Source organism: Polyodon spathula, chromosome 38 (genome assembly GCF_017654505.1).
Source record: "Polyodon spathula isolate WHYD16114869_AA chromosome 38, ASM1765450v1, whole genome shotgun sequence".
Classification (NCBI taxonomy): domain Eukaryota; kingdom Metazoa; phylum Chordata; class Actinopteri; order Acipenseriformes; family Polyodontidae; genus Polyodon; species Polyodon spathula.
In genome coordinates this window covers 3,378,619-3,399,351 of record NC_054571.1, presented here as the reverse complement: position 1 = coordinate 3,399,351, position 20,733 = coordinate 3,378,619, and the positions used below count along the sequence as shown (strand labels likewise).

Genomic DNA, 20,733 nt, shown 5'->3' with positions numbered 1-20,733 from the left:
TGTAAGGGAGCGGGAAGCACGTGCCTCTTTGGCATCGCAGATTGAGGTTGTAAATCTGCTGTTGTTAATCTACCCTACTATTTATCAGGTGATTGAAATAAAAAATAAGCAATGTGGCTTTTTTTGTCTGTGTTTTCAGTGTCGCGCTGCATTCTGTTACGCAGTCAAAGTCTGCAGGTGGCTAAAGGGTAAAGACAGATGACTTTATTTCTTGTATTTGGAAAACTATCTAATTGTGACAACTTGACATTTGTGAGAAGATGTACGTTACTGACTTAACGCTCAGTTTATTCAAGTTCTCCACAGAGGACTTCTCAGGTAATGAAAAGAAAACACACTGAAAGCAGCTGTTAATCAGTTTAATCTTCATACTCATTGTAAACAATGTCATTCGTAAACAAGGAAAAACTAAAACTACTGATTAACAGAAAAAAAAACTAATAATCAGAAATAGTTACCTACATTGATTAGTCCATTAAGTGTTACTAATACAGGCTACAAAATTCTTCAGCATCATGATTTGTATCTTCAGCAGGACACGACTCTTACAGGATTGTTAATTCCAGTAGTGCACTTTTTTTTTTAACATTTTATTTCCAAATTTAAGACAAGGAGCTTGTTAAGCACTGCAGGGAACCCCACATGATGAAGCTGTTACTGTTCAGTTTGCCGCACTGTATTACACATGACACTGTTCACCCTGATGGAAATGAAATATATACTGGGTTTGGTTATATGTTCATTATAGTTACTAAACTGTGGTGGATCTAAATCCTTGTGTTTACTTAAATCATTTAAAAAAAGAGTGCACCCTTGCAGTTGACATTTTTAGACAGAAACAAGCTGTTACAATTAGATTTTCATAGCATTGGCTCATTAATGACCTTTTTAAAATGATATTAGTAGTGTCTACATTTAGATTTGCCACTTGAATAATCCACATATTCCTGACCATTTTTCCATGATTTTTACATTTGAGAGTATTTGAAATATATATAATTAATTATGATGCATTTCAGTACATGACTGATTTATGCAAGAGAGCAAAACCTTCATTTGTTCTCTGAAATATCTCAACGTTGTGACCTGTCAATACATGCCCAGATCACCCCTGATTTACAAAACAGATTTCATTCCTACAGTACAATGAATGGCTTTTTAAATTAATCTGAGCAGTTACATAGATTTCAATAATTAAAAAAAAAAAAAAAAAAAAAAAAAAAAAAAGTGGGTAATTGCATTAAAAAATAAATCACACTGAATTGGGAAGATATACATCCATGCAATAAATATAATATAAAAGAAATATGCATTGGATGACATTTGCTCTGTTTAGATTTTCCCATTGTGAAGTGCCCTAAGATAACTCCATATCGGTGTCTTGTGCTGAATTCCCATTCTTATTCCAAACACTTTATACATGTTTACCAACTGATAGGAATGCCTGTCCTGTTAAAACAGTATCGATCCTCCAAGCAAGTGACAGCTGCACAGAACACAGGCATGAATGCCAACAGTGAGAGTGACAGAACTGTTCACCTGGTGACACTCAGAACAGGGATAGTAGAATGATAAAGCAATTAAAAAAGATTTTAAAACTAGTCTTAAAATACAGCACTTTAAGATGTTTCATACAGTTAAATCAAATGCTATAAACTCTTACAGATACCGGTGGCCTGTTCACTTTTTTTTTTCTGCAGCCTATACTTCTGAAAGCACGATGTCAAACAATTGCACTCCAATGATTCATTTGAGGTAAATCTATTAACGGCTCAGAAAACTGACTTTGAATAGCAAACATCAGGAATCTGATACCTGGTTACTTATTACTATCATGTATTGATTCTAAGGGAAAATTCAATTCAAATAACAGATAAATGTTTTGGCTAATGCAAATCTGTGGATCAATATCTTGTTCACTGCTGGTTATATCCGCTGATTTGCCAGCTAATGAAGGCTAACTCATATAGCACCATTCCCCAAAACTAGAGGGAGCCAGACTGCCATCCAGTGACAGCTACGTTACATGATCGGATTTACTGGTGGGAAAAATTAAGACAGAATATATACGAATACCTGCGTTGTGGACTCAGTGTAACCTGTGCAGGTTTGACCTGACAAGATGGAAAACGGAAAAAGGTTGCCATGATTTCAAACACAGACACACAGAGCAGAATTACAGTCAGTGCTGTGCCCCTCTCAGCTCCTCAACCTTCCAGGTGCCATTTGACTGTTTCTCAGTGTGCCATATTACAATACATTAGACTGGAGCAGTGTGTAATGTGCTGTAGTAGCACAGGACAGAACTACGTTATCTGGTCAAGTACTCCTACCCACTGAATCTCATTGGATTTTGTCAGTAATTCCGTGAGTCAGCAGCAGGTTTAAAAGCAAAGTGTAGTATGAGTCTGCAAGGTTCAGCTTTAGAAGACACCAATGACAGGAAGTAATATTGGTATTGCAATATAATGTGTGTATTTGTAATCAGTCATGATTTCAGGTGTTTGCAACAGTGTAGTTTTCTTTTTGCCTGAATACAGCCTGATGTATTGTATAAGATTCCAGGCTATAACACACTTTTTAAATGGTACAGAAGATGCTACTATTAAGCGATGTGGGGGGAAAAGACCCAAGTACACAACTCCACTGAATGGGTATTGAGAGATTGTCTATTAAGGATGTGCAGAAAAGCACACCCCCCTCATCGGCAGTGTGTACAATCAATCCCGCTTACTGGTGATCACGTGCCATATTGATGTCATGTCTGGAGGGTGGATGATTACCATAAAGTTAGTTATTTGCACAATACCATCTCCTAATATCTCACCAATTATCTGTTTTACATTAAAATGAGCTTGTAAGGCTATAGTATTAGACATCTATGATTATCTCTTAATTACAGAGCAGGGTATTTTCACTGTACTGAACTGTAAAGCTGCAATCATTAATTGTATCAAGGGTGGAACAGCGTTCTATTGAGTGCGACAGGTATGTAAGCATGTGTACCAGGGGCACGACAAAATCCTTTGAAAGCGTCCGAGTTGCATTATAATGGTTATCCTCGTGATTCTTATTAATGAATTGCACTCCCGCAGTCTCTGCTCACAGCATGAAGGGCAGGATGGGGGAGCGAAGGCGAGGGTAGTCTCGGAACTCCTTCAGGTAGCTGCGGTGCTTCCCCTTGGCCCAGATCATCATCTGAATGAAGCCCACCAGGGTGAAGAACGCCACGGGCAGGCACTGCGTCATCACCGTGAAGCCCACCCAGGAGCCCACCTGCAGAGGCGATGCACAGCCAGGTCAAACACTGCAACAAGTCCTCCTTACAACATGGACTGGTCAAACCAAGCTCTGCCTCTGTCTGGACAGGACTTCCAAGTGGAATTCATGACTTTGCTGCCTGCGTCAGGCAGTGGATTATACTCAATCTAGGATATACGCTATCTAGGATTTGTCAGAATTCCAGTGTGCAGATATCCTGTGCATAAGACTTACCACACAATTCTAAAGTTAACAAACACCTTTTCAACTCTTTAATAGTAGTTCCTGGGTACAATTTTTTTTTTTTTGTGATTTACAATAACTTCTCTCTTATTATAAGAGAAATAATTTCACACAGCTTTAGCAGACACAATAAGGGACACCCTATACCAAGGCTTCTCAAACTCGGTCCTGGGGACCCCCTGTGGCTGCTGGTTTTCATTCCAACCGAGCTCTCAATTACTGAACTAGACCCTTAATTGAACTGATAATTTGCTTAATTAGACCTTTTTACTTGTTTTCAGCTCTTAAACAGCTGCAGTTCAAGTTATTTCTAAAATGTTACAGCTAACTCGAAATATGCAACTGTTCAAGAGCTGAAAACAAGAAAAAAGGTCCAATTATATATATATAAAACCTCCTCTAAATTGTTTATGTGGACTATCATTGCCAAGAAAAACATGTCTTTATTTTAAAATACAGCATAGATAGGGCGCACCCAGTGTCCGAAGCGGGTATGTTGCTGTATGTACGGGAGAAGTGTAACAGAGCTCTCCCCAAACTCACCTCATAAGTATAATTAGGGCAGGACACCAGTAAGAAGAGCCATGTGAAGGGATTCTTGGTGGGGTAAGGAATCTTTCTGGTCTTGGAGCCTGGAAAGACAAGAGAGGTGATGGGCGAGTTCTGGAAAAGTCAGCCCCCAAACCTGTTCATTACCTGGAGCGCAGATGACATGTCTCATTGAGGCTGCATCAGTATTGCAGAGAATTATTGTTTGGATCAATCCAGACTGAATAAACAGCGGAGCAGCTATCAGACCGGCTGGGCCGAAACATCAGAGCAGCTATCAGACCGGCTGGGCCGAAACAGCAGAGCAGCTGTCAGACCGGCTGGGCCGAAACAGCAGAGCAGCTGTCAGACCGGCTGGGCCGAAACAGCAGAGCAGCTGTCAGACCGGCTCAGACCGGCTGGGCCGAAACAGCAGAGCAGCTGTCAGACCGGCTGGGCCGAAACAGCAGAGCAGCTGTCAGACCGGCTGGGCCGAAACAGCAGAGCAGCTGTCAGACCGGCTGGGCTGCTTGGAAACACACCACACACAGCCAGATACGTCTAACGACTCATATATCATTGCAAGAAAAATAGTCTGTTGGAAGATTTACCTGAAATTCCTGCAGCTGCTAAAAAGTGTATTGTTAAAGGAAATATAAAATCACATGACAAAACACAGTTTCTTGTGTAATGCACTCACCTGGTGGCCGAAGATTTCTCAGTGCGATGTGAATCGAGAAGTTTCCAATCTGGCAGAACTACAGGGAGCATACAGAGAAGGAAAGGTGTGTTAATAGACAGCATGCAACCTGTTTATAATTAGGGAAATACACAAACATGTGACATACAGGTCATCTTTGTGTTCTGTCCGCATGCAGATTAGACTGTAAACTAAAGATTGAACTAGGCAGTAAGCTGTTTGATATTGCAACAGTAAAGACCCTTGTTCTGGGACCTCTTTATCTGTCTTTAAAAGAAAAGTTAATTAAATTGCTAGAGCTATTTAAATTGCTATACAGTATCAGAAACACTATTAGACAGTGGACACTATTTGCGCTGTTTGTATGACGCCCCTCAGTTTATAAGTGAAACAATGTTGGTGAAAAAGCTATTTTTATTTCTATAAATGCACATTGTTTAGAAGCAGAATTTTTAGAAAGTTACCAATTATCACCCAGACCTTTGTGGATTTTTAACCCATCCAGAATCTATTATTTTGTTGCATCATGAACACATATTGAAGTAATTTACCTACCAGGAAGATGATGAGAGCCAACTGCACTTGCTGCTCTCCGTAAGCTGGAAGACATGGGCAACAAGACTGAGCAACACAGACAGGCATGCCCCTGACCTCTACACTATACACTCCCCTCCAGAACATACTGAGCAACACAGACAGGCATGCCTCTGACCTCTACACTATACACTCCCCTCCAGAACATACTGAGCAACACAGACAGGCATGCCCCTGACCTCTACACCATACACTCCCCTCCAGAACATACTGAGCAACACAGACAGGCATGCCCCTGACCTCTACACTATACACTCCCCTCCAGAACATACTGAGCAACACAGACAGGCATGCCCCTGACCTCTACACTATACACTCCCCTCCAGAACATACTGAGCAACACAGACAGGCATGCCCCTGACCTCTACACTATACACTCCCCTCCAGAACATACTGAGCAACACAGACAGGCATGCCCCTGACCTCTACACCATACACTCCCCTCCAGAACATACTGAGAAACACAGACAGGCATGCCCCTGACCTCTACACTATACACTCCCCTCCACAACATACTGAGCAACACAGACAGGCATGCCCCAGACCTCTACACTATACACTCCCCTCCAGAGCATACTGAGCAACACAGACAGGCATGCCCCTGACCTCTACACTATACACTCCCCTCCAGAACATACTGAGCAACACAGACAGGCATGCCCCTGACCTCTACACTATACACTCCCCTCCAGAACATACTGAGCAACACAGACAGGCATGCCCCTGACCTCTACACTATACACTCCCCTCCAGAACATACTGAGCAACACAGACAGGCATGCCCCTGACCTCTACACTATACACTCCCCTCCAGAACATACTGAGCAACACAGACAGGCATGCCCCTGACCTCTACACTATACACTCCCCTCCAGAACATACTGAGCAACACAGACACATGCCCCTGACCTCTACACTATACACTCCCCTCCAGAACATACTGAGCAACACAGACAGGCATGCCCCTGACCTCTACACTATACACTCCCTCCAGAACATACTGAGAAACACAGACAGGCATGCCCCTGACCTCTACACTATACACTCCCTCCAGAACATACTGAGAAACACAGACAGGCATGCCCCTGACCTCTACACTATACACTCCCTCCAGAACATACTGAGCAACACAGACAGGCATGCCCCTGACCTCTACACTATACACTCCCTCCAGAACATACTGAGACAGACAACATGCAGAGCGACTCACCGCTTATTCATTACTGTACCTGCCCCTAATCAGGAACTGAAATTGTTCCATCTTTAAAATTATGCTGATCTTTAACAATTTCCTGATCCATAGAAAATATTAAAGCATGGTTCATTTGGATTTAATAAATTAAGGCAAGATACAATAAATCATTATTTTAATTTTAGCAGTCTGCACTGGGTATTTCTGTTTGCCAGTAAATTGAGCATGTAGTATATTTTTCAGTGATGATTTCACTGGCCTCTCCATATTTTCTGTGTGTAAGTCAGACAGTAACAACAGCTAATGGGGCCTATTCAACACATTTAAACACGCCACTGTTAGCGCTGTTTATATGAACTGAACAGACTCCATTGTTTCTTTGTCATAGAAATACCTGAAAAATAACCCTCAAGTGTATAAAATATTTGGGTGAACAGGATGACTAGGGCAGGTCACAGCAAATCCATCTTCTTTTAATTATTATTCAGATTGGACCATAAAGACCCTTACCTGGTGGTGTGTAGAGTGGGTGATTGATATAGTACGCCATCCATGCTGAAAACCCCCAATAGTATGTACAGTTCTGAAAGAAGAACACAAATCTGTGTCAAATCCAAATCCTGTCACAAAACTCATAGCATTTTTTAAAATTAGGGTTAAATGCTATTTCTCAAGAATGAACTGGAAATCATCGCCCAGAATAAAACAATACTGCAGAGCGCTCTAGCAGTATAGGAAAGAGAACTCCACTCTCCACACTGCAGAGCGCTCTAGCAGTATAGGAAAGAGAACTCCACTCTCAACACTGCAGAGCGCTCTAGCAGTATAGGAAAGAGAACTCCACTCTCAACACTGCAGAGCGCTCTAGCAGTATAGGAAAGAGAACTCCACTCTCAACACTGCAGAGCACTCTAGCAGTATAGGAAAGAGAACTCCACTCTCCACACTGCAGAGCGCTCTAGCAGTATAGGAAAGAGAACTCCACTCTCAGAACACTGCAGAGAACTCCACTCTCAACACTGCAGAGCACTCTAGCAGTATAGGAACGAGAACTCCACTCTCCACACTGCAGAGCGCTCTAGCAGTATAGGAAAGAGAACTCCACTCTCAACACTGCAGAGCGCTCTAGCAGTATGGGAAAGAGAACTCCACTCGCTCTAGTAGTACAATCTATCTATGCAACTATAAGACATAATATCTCCAACTTGTTTGAATACAATGATAGATAAATAATACCAGTTACACCACTCAACAGACCAGAAAAATAATCAGCTGGTATAGGCTAATGAAATCAACTGAAATTGTTTAAACTTTAAACTATTTAAAACTATTTTTGCATGAAACAAACTTCAATATGTTGGATTTCATGCAGGGCACAAGTCCTAGATGCTAACTGCTTTTTTATTAAAAATTCAAATATATTTTAATGAAAATATGAAACTCAAAACCCACAATGCCTAGTTAATGTACCCTTACCTTGAATATGTTTCTCAGAGGCATGGTGCCATGAGAGAATCGGTGCACAAACAGCGTCTCCAGCAGCCTCTTCACATAGTGGAAGCTGTGACACATGCAGGCAAGGCTGGAGACAAGGGAGCAATCACACACACATCAGTCTAGGAGACACACAAGAACCGCTTCCTGGTACACTATACAGTATGTGATACAGCAGATGACCAGTGAACACATACTGCACTCATGTACAGGTTGAACATTATTAAACCAACAGTCTATATGGATAATATCCACATTTCAAAGGATCCTTTGATAAAGTCTGACAATTGTATAGCCCAATACTGAAAGAATTCAATGCAGGCTTTCCTGTGAAATGCAAGCCTCTTGTAATGTCTATGTTGCTTTCTGCTGTGCAGCAAGTAGTAGCAGGTGCTAGTGGCAAACATGTTTTAAAACAAGTGAGGAAATGTGTGCAGTCACAGCTAAAACTCACCTTCGAGAATGTAAACAAACTGGATTGTCAACAACATGTGTTATTTATGATAAAGTACGCTGAAAGCAGGGCTTGTGACGTAAACGTTGTTTGAAATTATATTTGTGTGTTAATAACATATGAAACGAAAAGGAAGGCATCACTTACTGTACAACCCAGTGCTTGCTGGTTGTGAAGTCGTACTTTGTGTTGTAGATGAAGGGAACTCTGAAGTAGAACATCAGATAGAGCAGGAGGGGACCCCCATACTCCGTCAGGAACACCTGAGACACACAAGCAGCAGCTTGGCTTGAAGCAGGGCCAATGAATGGGATCTTACCACACAGTGCAATGAGAAAGGTAGAGCCGCGCTGCACACTAGTATTCAGGGACATGAATTACACTTCCTACTCTACAGGCTTTATTGTGAACTGAATTAGTCAAAGTTTCTCCACGTATCCCCAGATTTTTAAGTTTGAGGTAAAGATGGTCATATCTGGGTTTCATCACACTGCATTAGAGGTTCTCCAGACATGTAAAAATGCAATCTCCTTAACATATGACCAGATTCTGATCTTGTCAATAACTTGTGATGAAGAATGCCGTAACCAATGTCATCACAACAGAATCAGCGGTTCTCCTAATATATGTAAAAATCCTAGTGTGACACACGGACCTACAGACTGCTCTACTGTGCTAATATTAATACAGGTCAATAGAGAACCTACAGACTGCTCTACTGTTCCAATATTAATACAGGTCAATAAAGGACCTACAGACTGCTCTACTGTCCCAATATTAATACAGGTAAAGATAAAAATCTTGTATTTGTTTTTCAACCTTTATTTTCATTTGTACAGCATTTATTTCTGCATGGCAAAGACAGTGCTGAAATGCTGAATATGAAATCTATTGGCCTACACTGCACACCTGTATTTGGGCCAGCATATTTTCACAATGGCAAACATTCTAGACTTTTAACACTTGGCTAACGTTAAACCCTAAACTAATTACACTCCAAGCTGCAACCATTGTATGTAATGTAAGCAAACTGGTAAGCTAACGATGCCATCACGCAGTAGCTGTACTCACCGTGACCCAGCTGATCTGAGCCCCCAGGTCCCTGAAGTACAGGGTAGCAGTGGTACCCACAGGCAGGTTCTGCAAGATATCTTCATCCTTCAGGGACTTGCCCTCTGCAAGACGAATCGGAAGACTTCAAACTGGGCCCATAATGGCAATGCAATGGCCCTTACAATGGGACTGCATCCTATTACCTGCTACACTTATACAGCTGGTTTCACATACCTCGATTAGAAGTAATCCTAGGTTATACAGCATTGGGTAGTTCATGATTAGTGCTAATCAGGGTCTGTGAAACTAGCCCATAGTGAAACTAGAAAATAGTGTGGTAGCAGCATAAACAGGCTTCCCTTGAGCCAAAATGAAAACAAGGTTTTGTAAAATTAAAAGATTTAGTGTAAATAGGGCAGAAGGCATGGCTGAGGTACAGAATTGATCTTTAATACTAGTCATGCAGAACTAACTATTCAATAGACAGAGCTGTTGAAGCTCAGATGTGCATATCACACTAACACCACATTTACTAAAAAAGATGGTGTTTGAGATCTTTAGCATTGTGTTACTCAGCTATAAAACTAAATTACTGACCCCCGCCCCTCCCCTCCGCTTCTCCGCCAGCTCGAGAATAAAGCACTCTGCATCGCTGGGTGAGTCCCAGCAGGTGGATTTGATTGCTTTGAAACAGATGAGACCGAGCAGTACTTACTGGGATCGAGTCTGATGGACTGCCGAGCCGGATACCACTGTGGATCTGAAACACAGATTGATTAGAGCCTTCAGCAAAGGGACGTCACGGGAAAGCATGGCAAACCGAGAAACAGCTGTGCTAATTACCACTGCAAACTACTAGCACTTCAAGAGGTGGAGCTCTGTGGTAAGCTTTTAAATGATCAAAAACACAGTCTGTGTAATCTTAACCATTCTGCAGGAGCTACACGGTTCTCAGATGTGCAGTTTTTAGAGAAACACATGTTACTGCAGACATGCATGTTCATTTTAAAACACGGTATCTGGTACTACACTGGGTTAAAACAAATGCTCAGTTTAAAAATACTCATGGCAAATACTCATGTCATTTAATAGTGGAAGCAGCTGGTTCGTTATCGACAGGAAAGAAATCAGCGGAGATGAAACGACCCAAGTGCAAGACAGCTGGAAGTTTTCTGCAAACAGAGATTTCTTTCACCTAGTACCAAACACCATGTTTTAAAAAGGAAATACATGGCAGCTTAACAGACACTAGAGCGAGTAGCAGCAATGGTCTCTCACGCAGGATAAGAACAGCGCCACATCAGGTAGAGTTTTTATTATTCATACTTCTCTCTCTTTATTAAATATCACCCGATGGAATTACTTTCTTAGAATGTGGAAGACCATCTCCTCTTTCTACTTTCACTGTCTAAAGAGAATACATTTAACAGATTAAACTGAGGGCCAGAAGTTGAAGAAAGATTACGCCTTTTTTTTTTTTTTTAAACGTGACTTTGTTGTAACGTCTAGAACTGCAGACATTTCCCCACGTTTATAATATTAGCACCTTGTAGAATTGTGATTATCTGAGGACACTGAAATGATGCTTCTCTATGGGGTTATAAAGTATCCCTATCTTTGTTTTTTGCTTCTGCTGAGGCTGACCTTAGTGCTGTACAATCCTGCATGTTATTAGAGTTCAGTATGAACCAAACCAAAACATGCTCCCAATAAAATAAGGATTTTCCAGTTTTTCTAGTGGAACATGTGAACTTCATTTGGGTTCCTAACTGGCAGCGTTGTGCTGATAAAGCAGGTAAAGCCAGGCTCTTGGAGTACTTTTTGGTCTTCCACTGTGTTCTTAATTCCATGCTGGGTGGGTCAGTTAAGAGACAATCAGCCACTGCTTTCTGTGGCTTTACTGCTTTAATTGTTTCCCACTGTCCTCTGTACTTACGGGACTTGTGAAACATTGCCTTTATCTCCCCGATAGTAGCATTGGGATCCACCTGCAAACACAAAACACCAGTATTAATGGGTTACCTCTTATTAGCACTAGCAACACCACACCCCCACTTTCTTGTAATGCAGAGGCTTCTTTGCTTTATTTTATTACTTTAACCAGGTGTGACAGGCCTGCACTTGTATATATTGTGTGTGTGTGTGTGTGTGTGTAGAATGTGACCATGTGCTGATTGGTTGACTGGTTATCAATCAGCCCTGGCTACATGGTACACCCTGAAGGAGCCAGGCTCCTTGTTTGGGAGTTAGTTTAGTTTAAAGAAGGGACCGAGAGCAGCAGGCTGTGCTCACTCTCCTGCACCGACACAGCCTTGCATTTGGTTTATTTAATAGTTTATTTTGTTTTCGTTAAATGAAAGTCCTCTGAACTGCAGTCTTCTGCATCCTTGCCTGCTATTTCTGTCACCAGCCAGGCTTGACCGCAGAGCTTCCCTGCCACACCAGGAGATGGAGTTTTGTTTTTTGTTTTTTTTAAATACAGAGCATTGCCATTGTTCAGTTGCTGAAGTTTCCTGTTCCCTCATCACTCTCTCCAGTGGTTTAGACCATGTAAACCTACAGCAAAGGTACCAGAAGTTTATCTATTGAACTGGATCTGAAATATGCATGCACACACACACAAGTAAAGAATCAAACCGTTCTCAGCACAACAAAAGGGGCACCAGTAATACTGGGCAGGGCTGTCGATGCAGTTTCTGGTAACGAAGTCTTTGAGAATCAGGAACAACAAATAAGCAGCTGATACTGAAGGGTTTACAGTACATAAGATACATCCCAATGGTTAAAATAACACATTCCAAGAGCCAGTAGAACCTGGAACAGCAGGTCACTGTAACATACATTCACAGCATGGGGACACTAACATACATTCACAGCATGAACACTAACATGCGTTCACAGCATGAGGACACTAACATGCGTTCACAGCATGAGGACACTAACATGCGTTCACAGCATGAGGACACTAACATGCATTCACAGCATGAACACTAACATGCATTCACAGCATGAGGACACTAACATGCATTCACAGCATGAGGACACTAACATGCATTCACAGCATGAGGACACTAACATGCATTCACAGCATGAGGACACTAACATGCATTCACAGCATGAGGACACTAACATGCATTCACAGCATGAGGACACTAACATGCATTCACAGCATGAGGACACTAACATGCGTTCACAGCATGAGGACACTAACATGCGTTCACAGCATGAGGACACTAACATGCATTCACAGCATGAGGACACTAACATGCATTCACAGCATGAGGACACATGCAGAAAGACCTTAACACATGTGACCCACTGTCTTCACACTTGCTCACTATTGTCTACATCCATGGGTCACACACAAGCAGCTACTGTCCTTACGAGAATACATGAATAAGAAAATAGGATCTATGAGATTCCATACAGCTTGAATACATGAAACCGTACTATACAGCCCTGTGTATCCAAGCATCTTTTTAAAGTCTGATATTCAAAGAACCACAAAGAATGATCGCAAACATCTACAAAAATGGAACTGGAAGCATCCTGCTCTTAAAGCACCATTATAAGCCCATGTTGAAATATCAGTGTTGGAGTCTAAACAAGCTGGTGACATTTCACTTGAAAACTAACAGCTAAGCCACAATAGCTGGGCCGACGGCTGAACTGGAGGCTGTGGAAATGTGGGGAGCTCATCCGAAAGGACAGCTTCAATCACTGTGCCAGCACAGGATTCTGAAGTATTAATAGGCTCTGGCTGTGTCGAGAAGGAACAGCAGAGACAGACGACAGCATTATCAGGAATTCATCCAAAGGGATTTGATTGAGAGCCTGGCATTCTGTCCAAACAAGACCTACTGCATCTGCCCATTCTCTACAGTCTGCCTTCAAAGGCTCCGTAATTACACAATTAGAAATAATTACACAACATTATACATTAAAATAATCAGTATCTTAATTGCTTTTTTAGTGATATTTGAAGGTGTTTGCAATAATTGGTTTTGGGTTCTGTTGCTCCAGTAATGTGTTAAGATTTTCACAAAATCCTCTGTGTGTGTAGAGTAGGTGGCGCTGACAGAGTTGAATGAATAGAATAGGAAGGCTGTTTAGTCCTAAGACTCTCCAGACAAGCTGAAACCAGGTAAAGGCAGACTTAAACAAAATGAGGACTCAAAACTGGAGCAACACAGGATAACATACAGGGGGAAAATATACAGATATAGACAGTGTATCACTTTAGTGTATTTGACTTAATACAGGGCAGAATCAATATTAATATCCTACTTAAATATCTGTACTGAGAGTTGTCTGTTAGTGCAATTTTGTAGTGACAAAGCACCTGTGTAACTAGAGTATAACTAGCTGTCTATCTCTCCCCAGCTCCAACATCGATGCCAGAGTATTATAGGACAGTTCTCCTGATAATAAGAATCATGCTGGCCAAGTTAAATGCATCCTTACAAAATAAGTGACTGATGTGACAAACAGCCAGATTTAGTGAGGAAAAGTAATCCCTCTCCCAGTTTATTTGGCTCCCATTTGCTGGGGTGGTGCAGTGTATACTGAACAGTATTTTGTTAGCTTGCTGCATGCTAGCCTGGCACCTGCTTTGTGCTAGGCAATGACACTCAGCTGCGGGCTGCAGTGACACCAGATATTACAGAGAGCCCCAGGAAACACTGGTCTGTCAGCATCATGCAGACTGCCTGTGCAAAATAATTCAACCAGCTGGATAGCGCTGCTGTACAAAAAACTATTTCGAAGTCTAGGACTTAGCACTGTACACAGTAGAGGCATCGTGTGTGATATATCGTATAGTAATAGAGCTGAGAATCGTCTGCTGTCAAATAAGACCAATAGCACAGCACAGCTCACTGTAGGGTTGCTGAATGACGAATAACTGTTTTACAGTTAGTATGAAAACACACTTTCTGTTTCATTAACATGAGCCTTTTAACAAAACAGTCCTTCATTAAACGATCTCCTGATCTTATTATGCATCATACAAGTAGCCATCAAGAGCATCGCATTCAGCGTTCCCTCTAAGCTTTTCAGATACTGAGAAACTTGCCGTTTTGACTGGGAAAGGGTCAATTATCAGTGAGAAACCTTCGGCCACGCATTAACCCTTTTAATAGGTTTTTGTTGCAAGACATTTACTGTGGCTCTGCCGCTGGTTTTGAATCCTCCTCTAACCCTATGCAGCCCTGTCGGTTGTTATCAGATAGCCTGCATGCTTAACTGGTGGCCTGCATAAAATTGCTTTATACTACTGCATGAAACACTGGCATCTGCACTGCCTTCAACTGCAACCATCTTTAGGGCTACTAACTGTTCCATTCTTGGGAATACCGAATTCCGTTTTTCAAAAATGGCCAATTCCATTTGTTCCCAATTTTTTATCAATAAATTAACAATTAAATACGGCACTAGATCATAAATATAATGTTGCTAGTTAAAATAAGAACATTTAATAAATATTACCACAATTTTTTTTTTTTTTTTTCAGACTCTTGTTGCTGTAATAGTAAGCAAAGCACCTGAAGACACTTCAAACCTGTCATAATGTATAATGTATCATAGACATCACTTAGCTCATTGCTGGCACTAAAATAAATCAGGAAAACCTAAGAATTATATTACAGCAGTTCAGAAAACCAAAATATCCAGCAGAGTTGTGAGAATCATATTTACAGTCTTCCACTAATACAGTAGTTCAGTTTAAATAAAGGTGTTTTGAAAAGACCTGTTTACCTTACTGCTGGCATTAACAATAACAATAAAAAATATGAAACCGTTTAGTACCAGTCCGGCAATGTCATGTGAGAGTAATCCTATGTATAGTACTCCACAAATTAAGTACAGCGTTTTACAGGCATTATAATAACCAGGATAAAACACGAAACACTGATAAAGGCGTGTTGACTGACTCATTGCTCTAAAACAGGTTCACTGCTGTGCATTACCCGATTGCAATATAAATAGCGCCCCTTTTAATGTAAACGCATAATGAATCCTCTCCATTATTTTTTTCCTAATTCTGCTGTTATTTGCAAGATTTAACAAGAGGCGTGTCTCCAGACAGAATGTCTTTATGAAGCCAGCGGTGTGTAGTGTAGTGACTACATCCTTTACACACTAAAGGATTCCTTTAAGGATTGTATAGCTAGATAAAATAGATTTGAGCTCATTTACTCATCGTCACAATATATAATTCAATTAGCCAGGGTTTCAAATTGCTAATTATAGTGTAATGAGTGGCCCCTACTGGCCAAATATCCGAAGTATAAATCAACATTTCCAGCTTGGTTTCTGTTAAATGTCCACCTGTCCAGTCGTTTCAGGTGGGTTTGATCTTATTGTACCAGAGTTTCAATGTTCCCACAATACGCCCCATTTTCCACGGTGCAGCAATGGTAAGACATGACCGAATTCATTTAGTTAGGTCACAAAACGATGCTATAAAATCCCACTTTATACACTGCTGTGCAAAAAGTCTTATGAGCATCAGCAATTTACACAAAGCCTCCACTAGTGTTTCTATAACAACCGTGAGTTGCATAAAAAAAGAAAAACACTGAGTGAAATAGCTTGCATCACCTGATTTTCAAGGTGTGGTATCTGAAGTATAAATCAACAAGTACAGAGAAACATCAAAACGCTGTCTAACAAGGATGAGCAATACTTGAAGATAATATCCTTAAGGGATAGAAAGAAGGCAAGCGTTGAACTGACAACAGAACCGGCAGAAGCCACAGATGTCATTGTCCGTCCATCAACAGTACGAAGCACCCTTGACCATTGTTCCATAGTCCAGTTTCTGTGTTCTTGTGCGTATTTTAGCCATTTAATCTTGTTCCCCTTTCCTAACAGAGGTAGTCTTAGTGCAACACATCCTTTAAGTCCTGATTTCAAAAGTGACTTTGTAACAATCTCAACTAGTGGAAAAGCCTATAGTTTTACATAATTGACGATAATAAGATAACCACCCGCAATAAAGCATGCATTAGAGGTAGATGAGTGGAGTGCCAGATCCAAGATAAAAAAAACACTGGGTAAGTCAGGCTTCATTACAATTATAAAGTATTATGGAAATTAAAAAACAAAACAAAACAAAACAAAAAAAAAAAAACACCAAGACAGAATAGAAATACCAGAGATCAAGAGTAAAACTAATCAACGAGGAAGAGAAGGGGGGATAAGACACAATTAGAAGAAAGAAATCATTAAAGTCACAATAGAACCTATCTTACAAGACTTCACACACAGATAATGCACAGTATGTTTGAGACAGCTGTTTCCACAAAATAAACTTATCGGGTAACTTTGAGCCCTTGTTTGCCTAAATAGGCAGTCCTTCAAGAAACAAAGAGAATAAAAAAAAATGTCCAACAAGTGTCCAAAGACCTAAACCGTCCATCACTGGGCATAATAAAGAAAAGAGAACACCCAAACAAACTGAGCCTTCTGCGAGGAGCTCGCTTAACAACAATAAATAAACAAAACACAAATCAAACTGAGCCTTCTGTTCTGAGGAGCTCGCTTAACAACAACAAATAAACAAAACACAAATCAAACTGAGCCTTCTGTTCTGAGGAGCTCGCTTAACAACAACAAATAAACAAAAAACAAATCAAACTGAGCCTTCTGTTCTGAGGCGCTCGCTTTAACAAAACAAAAACAATAAACAACAACAAAAAACAAATCAAACTGAGCCTTCTGTTCTGAGGAGCTCGCTTAACAACAATAAACAAACAAAAAACAAATCAAACTGAGCCTTCTGTTCTGAGGAGCTCGCTTAACCACAACAAATAAACAAAAAAACAAATCAAACTGAGCCTTCTGTTCTGAGGAGCTCGCTTAACAACAACAAATAAACAAAAAACAAATCAAACTGAGCCTTCTGTTCTGAGGAGCTCGCTTAACAACAACAAATAAACAAAAAACAAATCAAACTGAGCCTTCTGTTCTGAGGAGCTCGCTTAACAACAACAAATAAACAAAACACAAATCAAACTGAGCCTTCTGTTCTGAGGAGCTCGCTTAACAACAACAAATAAACAAAACACAAATCAAACTGAGCCTTCTGTTCTAATCCCAGGTGCTCGTTTAACCCCAACCTGTGCTTCTGCCGGTTCTGCTGTCAATTCAACACGTCTCTTCTTTCTATTCCTTAAGCATATTATCTTCAAGTATTTTTGGGTCTTCCAGTCCTGGGTTTGTCAATTACAGGTGATGTTTCTCTGTACTTGTTGTTATGTTATTATGCTTTGGATACCACACCTTGAAAATCGAGTGATGAGAGCTGTTTCACTCAATGTTTTTCCTTCTTTATGCAAGTCAAGGTTGTTATAATAGTAGAAAACACTAGTGGAGGCTTTGAGGAAATTATTGCTGCTCATAATGCATCACAGCATAAAAATGCAACACGTCTCAGACTTTTGCAAAGCAGTGTGTAACTTAAATGAAAGGCTGTTTTTCACAAAGCTTAATAAGGGGAAGTGGGAAATCCTAGCCAGCAAGCATCCCTCATCTCTGTATTGCCTGTGCTTTGTGTTGGATACTCTGTCTTAATTTATTAAAGAAATATTACTGTTGCGGTCTGTGAAAATTCACAATACGACAGAGGGCCGTTTAAAAATTAGGAATGCATGAGTTTATATGCCTTCAACTGTTAAGAATAAAATAAGCTCCCAGCTTCTAAAGACTGGGTTATATCGTCTGTTGCCTGAATGTGTAACTTTGCTTTGACCCCTCTGAATCTTTTTATACCGTGCCCCGGTGCTATTGCGTGTGGCTGAGTGTGCAGCCAGGTTACAGCAGCTGTTTCTGCTGGCTGCTTTACTGTCTTGCAGGGCCTCTTATGTATAATCAGATTCTCTTTCAAACATGCCATTCCTGGTTAAACAAACAAACTTGAAACTCGAATGTGGCAGTGCATCAGTCAGGTTTACAGAATATTCATTTACACGCTGCATCTGACTGCCACAATGTTTTTGTTTGTCCCAACAGGTTGCACACGTCTCGGGGAGACCAGAGCTGTGCTTCCTGGTGGGGTTTTCTGTGAACGTGACACTTCCAGCAACACCTGGGAGTCTGTCCTTATGAACACAGTGGTCAATGCAGACCGTGTAAGGGACAAGCTGACTGCACAGGCTCCCACTGGCATGCCCCTTGTGAAGTCACCAAGATCCTTCTGCTTTCACATCACTCACACTACATCACCTTACATTTGATACATTACTTCCATTCTCTTTAAAGGTTATAGAACCCTATGCAGTGTTTACAAGAAGCACAATACTTTGCCTTTGCTGTATCCCGTATTGTGCATGTCATATTTCATTCATACAGAATGATAAATCACCAGTTCATTACTGCAATAGCTTACATTACATTTTCACACAACAACCTGACATTTGTTACAGAATCCTATTTAAATCAGTTTCGGAAGTGGGTAAGGTAAAAAATGAAATAAATAATCAATAGCATTTGAGCATCAATGCATCAGGGTGACTGTGTCCAGCTACAAACCTGTATCAGTCTTCAATTAATCGGACAGCCTCATGAATTTATCTTTCATGTAAAGTCATGAATTTTCTTGGGCAAAATTTCAAATGAAGAACTTTTTGTGAAGTCTGTACAAATATGCTGCCTTAATTATATTATACCATCGAGGAAATGATAGTCAATTATGAAGGAAAATAAACTAGTGCCTAGAGCATAACCAGGGCTTCAATGAGACCTGATTTACATCATGCTATTATGCAGAGAATTGAGGGTACCAATATAATAATAATAATAATAATAATAATAATAATAATAATGTGCTCTTACCTTGTCCAGGAAGCATAGCTTGTCCTTGGTCTTGGCGCACAAGATCTCCACCTCAAAGAAAACAACAGCTTTTTTAGTCTTTTTGGCAGGTTTGGTCGGCTTCACGGGGCGTTTTGGCCCATTGGCCTTCTTCCCCGCCTGTTTTGCCTCTAAAGCCACCAAGTTTATATCCATGATCAAACCCAACACAACGAAAGAGCAATGAAGTCCTGTAATCAAAGCTTGTAATCCTCCTTTTTCTTCTAGTCTAAGCACACAAGTTTAACAGCAAGTTGTCGGTGAATATTTTAATCCCCAAAGTGAAGATCCTGGCTATCTTTTCCCCCCAGAGCTGTTACTGTATTCAGCAGAAGAGGGAGGAACGGAGGGCTAGAGAGACAGAACTATTGCAGTTTGGGGGCTGACTGAAGATGTAACTCGATAGGGCGGTGCTGGGAACCAGTTACACTCAGCTATATATAAACTGCATGTGCAGTTCCCAACACCCTCCCCTCCCAATAGTATAAGAGATCTTCCACTCGTTTTTCAGTCGCTAAAGTCTTTCAAAATACATTAATTTATATCCTTGGTGTTGAGTGATAAAGCAGAAGGTCTTAGCCCAGGCTCTGTGCTGTCGTTTCTTCAACACTGTGGCGCAGGGTTTATTTTAAGGGCTGGTTGTATCTCTTGCTCTTCTCAGAAAAGGAGACAGGCTGCTACAGCTGCTGGTAGAGACGGTATAAGGGAAATGTTCAGGCCGTGGAAGGTACTCTGCTATATAGAGATATATATATATAAGGAGCATTATATTGACTATTAATAAACCTCACTCTCTTTTAAATCAGTGATACAATATACATGTATTTTTTTTAACCTGTTCTTAATCTCCACTGGTAGTGCCCCTACTTTTATCAGACTTTACATAAGGAATAGTGAGACAACTTGACAAGGACACTGTTCAGAACAAGTTACTGAGAGTATCAGAATTGGAGGGTTTAAGGATGTTCCTGTGCATACAGTGAACATGGATTATCACTTCATTTCATACTCCTGTTAAAAGAGCAAGGTTGGCTCAATATTCGACAGCATTGTGATGTGTAATGACCGGACCGCACTTGCTTTGCATGTAACTCTGCATCTAGCTTCCCCTCCCTGACTTTCTCTGTGTGCCTCTTTGTGCCCACTTGCTTCTTGAGATCAAAGTAAAAAAGGCTCTGCGACAATCTAACCCTTTATGAACAAAGGCTACTCTTCTACAGAAATGTAAACATGTGAGTTACTGCACATCATTTCAGCGGGTGTGTCCCAGAAGTCATTTTCACTGAAATACAAAGGGGTTGGACAAAACATTGCTGGCCATAACACTGTCCAAAGAGCAGCCACTGAGTCAACGTGGCA

General features: G+C 40.8%; 1 protein-coding gene across 1 annotated transcript; it reads right to left on the bottom strand.

Annotated features, from left to right (window-relative positions):
* Positions 1-345: 345 nt before the first annotated feature.
* Positions 346-20,046, bottom strand: tecrb (trans-2,3-enoyl-CoA reductase b). The gene is made up of 11 exons (XM_041235673.1): positions 19,357-20,046; positions 11,456-11,507; positions 10,235-10,279; positions 9,538-9,641; positions 8,614-8,729; positions 7,995-8,100; positions 7,029-7,101; positions 5,288-5,331; positions 4,733-4,790; positions 4,048-4,136; positions 346-3,276 (listed from the first exon to the last, which is right to left on the bottom strand). Exons 1-11 carry the CDS (start codon positions 19,528-19,530, stop codon positions 3,103-3,105), a joined length of 1,035 nt encoding a protein of 344 aa, XP_041091607.1. The 5' UTR covers positions 19,531-20,046; the 3' UTR covers positions 346-3,102.
* Positions 20,047-20,733: the final 687 nt, after the last annotated feature.

Coding starts and splice junctions, on each gene's coding strand:
- tecrb (XM_041235673.1), bottom strand. CDS start 19,530: ATGGATATAAACTTGGTGGCTTTAGAGGCAAAACAGGCGGGGAAGAAG. Junction 4,791..5,287: donor TGGCTCTCATCATCTTCCTG/GTAGGTAAATTA, acceptor TGCTCCCTGTAG/TTCTGCCAGATTGGAAACTT. Junction 3,277..4,047: donor GCCCTAATTATACTTATGAG/GTGAGTTTGGGG, acceptor TCGCCTCTGCAG/GTGGGCTCCTGGGTGGGCTT.